The sequence below is a fragment of the Nerophis ophidion genome, linkage group LG11 (genome assembly GCF_033978795.1).
Source record: "Nerophis ophidion isolate RoL-2023_Sa linkage group LG11, RoL_Noph_v1.0, whole genome shotgun sequence".
In the NCBI taxonomy this organism is placed as follows: domain Eukaryota; kingdom Metazoa; phylum Chordata; class Actinopteri; order Syngnathiformes; family Syngnathidae; genus Nerophis; species Nerophis ophidion.
Genome location: NC_084621.1, coordinates 47874478 through 47880635, shown reverse-complemented (window position 1 = coordinate 47880635; position 6158 = coordinate 47874478). Strand labels below are relative to the sequence as shown.

At 38.7% G+C, this 6158-nt stretch overlaps 1 protein-coding gene across 1 annotated transcript in view; it reads right to left on the bottom strand.

Moving 5' to 3' along the window:
- Positions 1-3363: 3363 nt before the first annotated feature.
- The window catches only part of sox4b (SRY-box transcription factor 4b), a 4111-nt gene continuing 1316 nt past the window's right edge, over positions 3364-6158 (bottom strand). The window contains exon 1 of the mRNA XM_061916182.1: positions 3364-6158. This exon is cut by the window's right edge and continues 1316 nt beyond it. Coding sequence (XP_061772166.1) covers positions 5836-6158 — 323 coding nt within the window. The 3' untranslated portion in view covers positions 3364-5835.

The following is a 6158-nucleotide window of genomic DNA, read 5'->3' as shown; positions in this document are numbered from 1 at the left end:
GTCAGACAAAATTGAGAATTTTAGTGTTAGACAACTTCTGATCCAAGCATTGTGATACAAAGGGGAACATAATGTAAGGGATGATTTTGATTTATTGGTCAATGAAGCACAATTAGGCAGATTTAGAGTGGGGCTAGAAATAAGAATAGTTACTAGTAACACCACTACCAACCACCCCCCTTGGGATAAGAGCTGAGCAGACAGACAGACACAGAGATACAGTCATGGCTCTCTCCACCCACCCTCTAGCAGAGCTCTTATTCCCCCCCGCTGTGGTTTTACTGGACCACTGACTCCAGCAGCGAGCCTGTTCCGCTCAACTCTGCTCTGCCCCAGCTCATGCCTGCATGTCTCCCACTGAGGAGTCAGCTGAGCGATGCATGAGCCATGCATGAGACTGCACACTAAACAGGCTTCACAGAGCTTAACGCACACGCTGAGGTGTTGGTGCTCTTTGGAAATGTGCAAGAGTATAAGCTATACTGGTAATATTATATCTAAGCATGATACATAGTGTATTTATTATCAGGGGGTAAAGGAATAAAGTAATGTACAGCACATATTGCAGATTGACTGCTGAATGTGAAAATATTTATATCAGTGTGGTGTCAGTAATTACACCCAGCAATGCACTACTGGGATACAAAGGTAAATTGATGTGGCGCTGCAATGGCGTATATGTATATTCGTATAAAACACAGTTAAGGATTCATGAAATTGTGCTATGCTACTGTACATTTGTTACTAATCTAGGTCCTGTTCCTGAGATACGTGTTGAACTAATTCTGCATGCTGCATGTGGCGTCACATAAAAACGAACAATCTTTAAAGATGATGAAAGTCGATACTAATGTAATTCAATAAAATGCTACCTAAATACTATAATACACCACAACAGGAAATGACCAGCACTCTAGATATTAGGCCAATGCACAAACAGTTTAGAGTTTCACATAGCTAACCAAGTGAATTGTACAGTACACAAGAATATTACATTACAATTTGATTGGTGCTTATGTAAAGCACTGTGCTTGATTGAAGAGCAGGACCGACCATCAAAAAGTCATCTGCACCCCCATAAATCATCATGGAGGAGGCCGGCATGCAATGTATGCTCGCACTGTTACGATATCCTTGTCCTGTCATTCATTTCATGCATAGAATTTTAGCCATCACACACACGCACTCGCACACACGCACACGCACACGCACACACACACACACGCACACGCACACGCACAACCAGTGGATATACACAGACCTAGACAGGCAGACATGCTTGTCAGCTCGCTGGAGGGCCCTTGGCTGACTGCTACTAAACCAGCCCTTCCCCCACAATAAAGGTCTGTCTGGAAGAGGGGGAAGGGAAATCATGACTGTCTGAACATCAGACAGCAAGCATACAACATACCGTGCTGGAATACAATCTCTTTAAACATATAACGAGGATGACATTGGTGTGTACAGAAATTGGCCCTGCAATAACTGCTCCTGTAGTGTTGAATAAAAAATCACATTTCAAATATATTTTAATAAGGTAAATTAATATCATGCATTTGGATTAAAGAACATTTAAAGACGTAACTTAATTGGCTACTCGAGGCTGCACTTGATATAAGAGCTGTCTGATTTTTTTTTTATTCTATTGACTCTGATTCTGAACTTTTCAGGGGTGATGCACCATGGAATACAGACATTACACGTCAGTCCTATCCGCAGATGTGAGCTTGCATGTGCATCACATTCTGTTCACCAGACTGTGATCTTACCATCTAGGCATTCAGAATCAGATTCAGCTTTATTGTCACTACGCAGGGTAACGAGATTGCTATTACAGTACAGTGTGTTGCAAAACACACTTAACAAACATAAATATAATTTTTTCAGACTGAAAGATTGCACAATAACTGTCATCACTGATGTAGATTGTAAAGTGCACTGCCATTATTTCAGATTTTATTTGTGTATTGTAGTCAGTCAGTCATATTTATGAGTCACTACAGTGTATGAGCAATTATTCATTTAGCACTCAACACTACAAGTCACAAATCAATTTTACAGTCTTTGAAGTATTTCTAGACAGGTGTAAAAGCAAACACTACAGTAGTATATTGATTTTAATTGTTTAAACGGACATATTTTTGAGCAAATAAAAACAAGAGTGAGGCATCCAGTTTTCAGGTCATTGCAACTGAAGCACATATTGAATGCATACCATTCATTTAATACTTATCTATACAAATGTACACAATATCACTTTGTAACCATTAATTATCCTACATTTCATTCAATCCTGATGACAGAAAGGTAAAAGTGTGTATGTGTAAAATAAAATGTTTCCATTGCATATATATTCATAAAGAACTCACCTACAGTATCCTAAATGTGTCAAAAGGATTAGCAGGGAGTCAGTATTGACAAGTATCATTTTGTAATCTGTACTACTGACTTTGAATTTAAACTGAAGGTACAGTAGCTGTAATTTACTATAATTTGTCCTTGTGTGAAAGTGTATTGTAGAATCTTTTTAGTATTGGATGCAATATCTAAGAAGTCCCAAAGCAGTGTCAAAGAAGAATAAAAAGTACACCATTTTCACATTGCAACCATTTTTTGAAATCCTATGATTCATTCAGTCCTATTGACAGATATGCACTGTGTATGTGTAAAATCAAGTAGTTTTACTGAATTGATATTCCACATGGAAATTTCCTACAATATCCTAAATTTGTCAAAGCGATCAGTCATTGAATACCAAAAGGATTTAGTTAGCTATTTTACTAACTATAAACAAACTATAAGTTTGAATTTGAACAAAAAGTAGTTATAATTTGCTCTTGTGTGAAAATGTGTTGTAGACTGAGATCACATGCTGAGAGTTGTAACCGACATATTAGTCCGGGATGAAATATCTAAGAGGTCCAAAACGATTTTCAACAAAGAATAAAAAGTACATAATATCCCACTGTAACAATTTGTTTTAGATACTGGAATTCATTCAATCATATTGACAGATTGATATATGCAATTTGTACATATGTTTAAAATCAAGTGTTTGTATTTCATTTATAATCATTATATAGACCTCTCCTACTGCATTCTAAATGTGTCAGTGATAAGCTGGGAGTCATTGAAGACTAAGATCATATAGCAACCTATACCACCAACTCTAAACTATTACTATAAACAAGCTATATGTTTGAGTTTGAACTAAAGGTAGTTGTAATATGTTCTTATGTGAAGGTGTGCTGTAGACTGAGATCACCTGCTGAGAATTTTAACATACTTTATAGTAGGGAATGCAATATCTAAGGGGTAACAAAGCAGTGTCAGAGATGAATAAAAAGGTTCAAGAGACAAGAGTTTTAGAGCTTCAGTTCCAGCTGATATTTATTTCCTTCCATGAAAAAGTTCTGTACACAAGTTTAGATCAACAATCTGACAGGCAGTGAATGGACACAATTCAGCTGGCATGAGTTCTCCCTTTCTCTGAGTCTCAAAAAGGTGGTTCCTTTGTTTATGGCATGATTAGAGACAATACATGATAATTCTACACAGCATATTGCACAGGATGGATGAAAAATAAAGTTAATATATTTAAAAACGCTTTTATATATATGTATAAAAAAAGAGTCCTGAACTGACCACCTTAAATGTAAGTAAGGATGTGTAAAAGATAGCCGTTCTAGACAGTGCCTGTCCTTGATAGCAACAACATACATAAACACACAATCGTTTTGCTTTATGATACAGTCAAATATACAAAGATTGAGTATCATTTTTCCTCATTTTTTTTCCATTTTTTCTGAAAAAACACAACAGCTAAGTAACCTGAATCCGAAATACAAATGCTATTCACCATGCCATAAAGTTACTAAACAATTATTATCTAATAGTTAGCCAACAAGTAGAAAAGATTATATATTCAAATACAATGAGAAACGCAGTACAAGTAGATGTTGCGGAACTCAAGTCAGAAATTTGAATAAGCTCGATGTTATCACCCTTGTTTGCTTTCATAAAAGTTAGCCTGTTCGATCCAGTGGCTGGTGGATGAGTTTGACATCAGTTCATGAAAACCTCAAAAAAATAAGTCAAATTTAAAGCTACAATCTCCTCGTTTGCTTTCATAGGCAAGATATCAGAGGGAAATGTTGAGGGAACAGGGGGGGTGGGGGGTTGGCTCCTTCAGAGAGTGACTGTAAAAACCACATACTCCAGAGGAATAGCCTCTGCGAATAATCAGTTAATGTGTTTTTAAGAAGCCTGCAGTAAATGTAGAAGGTAGTCTGACACAAAGACTGGTGCTGCTTTCATGTGCTATTGGGTAAAACTCAGCATTTCATGTACAGTATAGATGGGAATGACCAAGCCTAATTGACAATATGAGATTTGGATGTTTAAAATTGGACATCATGGCTGTCTGAGTATTTGCTGGTGAAAAGCCAAATGAATGAGGGAGACAAATGACCACCATAGTGTAATAATGTTGTTGTACTGGCTCTCTATTCAAAGATGCAGTAGAGGATTGTAAATTAAAAATAAATATTAAGTGTGAGATTTCCCACGGCACGTGAAAGCAACATGATAACCAACCAGCCAAGGTTTTAAACTCAGGAAACCCAATGCAGCTGAATGAGTGGGCTAGGCTACACACACCGATTGTTGACTCCCCTTCTCCATATAGATTTGTACAAAAATACACTGAGAAAATAAATCAAACTGTTTCCTATACTTTACGTGTCTAGAAGTGTGTCCAGTTAAATATAAAAAAAGAAATCAAAAGTTGTGTATTTATTGTAAGTCTAGCCCTTCGCCTGAGAAGAAAATGTGACAAATAATGGGGGGTAGGGGGAAAAAACAGGACTTTACAAAAAATAAAAACTGCTTGGCCCAGTATATAAATACAACATCCCATACAAAATTTCATCTGGATACATGTACAAAACAAAGCTCTGATGATCAGAAAAATGGGTTAAGCTCGTATCTAAAATGATAAATTTTGGTCCTGAATCGCAGACAACACAAGTATAAAGTTCAGCACTGATTTGTAGTTGCGTTTGAATCCTGAAGTTTGAAATATTAAAACAGCTGGTGATTATTTCAGTGTCCTTTGTATCCCAAAAAAATAAAAAAAGAGAAACTGAAATGAGGCTATCTATTCACTTAAATAACCCTAATACTAGATTTGTAACTGCTTGACAGTCTCACATCAAATGTCAGCACAATACAGGAACAAAGTAGGCTATCATGCTTAATTAACTTTTTTGCAGTTTTTTTTGCTTTTGATAAAATAAACTTTAAAAAAAAAAAAAAACATCAACCCACCTTCAAAAAACTCCCTCTTGGTGACACACCGCAGTAAAAAAAACGTAGCAAGACAGTCCGAGTTATGTACCTTTTTTTAGTTCACTTGGCAAATCGGTAAAAAGCTGTGAGAAATGTCCCTTTAGAAATCGCGACAACATTGATTAAGTGAACAGCGGACCGCATAACGTGCAAATCAATCACAGTAAAGTTGTTCGGGTCAACCAGTTCACATCTCCCTCAAACAGGACCCAGCGTCTCATTTCTTCCCTTCTCTCTTGTTTTGCACCCCCGCCATGTTGGCCTGTTCTTCAGTCCTCAACGGTCTGCATATCCAAAGCGAAAAAAGGCTCCTTTTTTTCTTCTCCCCATTGTAAAAAGTTGCCGCTTGGAGACGAGAAAAGACACCACGGCGCTAAGTGGGTCGGAGACAATGCAGGAGCTGCCCGTCCGGAATCACCCCCCGGGGTTGTTGCTCTCTGTTGTGCGAGCGTGTTGTCGCCGTCGTCGTTCCCTCCCGCTTGGATCTCAGTACGTAAACACCAGGTTGGAAATGGTGGACTCCAGCCAGTCCCCGGAAATCATTTCGCTGACTTCAGGCGTGCAGTAGTCGGGGAACTCAAAGTGAGAGCCGCCGGAGCCGGACTCAAAGTTCAAATCTAAGTCCCTGTCCAGCGCCGAGGAGCCGAAGCTCCCCAGCGACATGCTGTCAAAGTTGGGACTCGGGTTCATGTCGAGCAGCTCGTCCTCGAACTCCTCGTCCTCCGAGGAAGACGACGACGAAGAGGCGGAGCAGTGGGAGCCGGAGGGAGTCGGGGAGGAAGCCCGCCGACTGCTGTATGTTTGCCCAC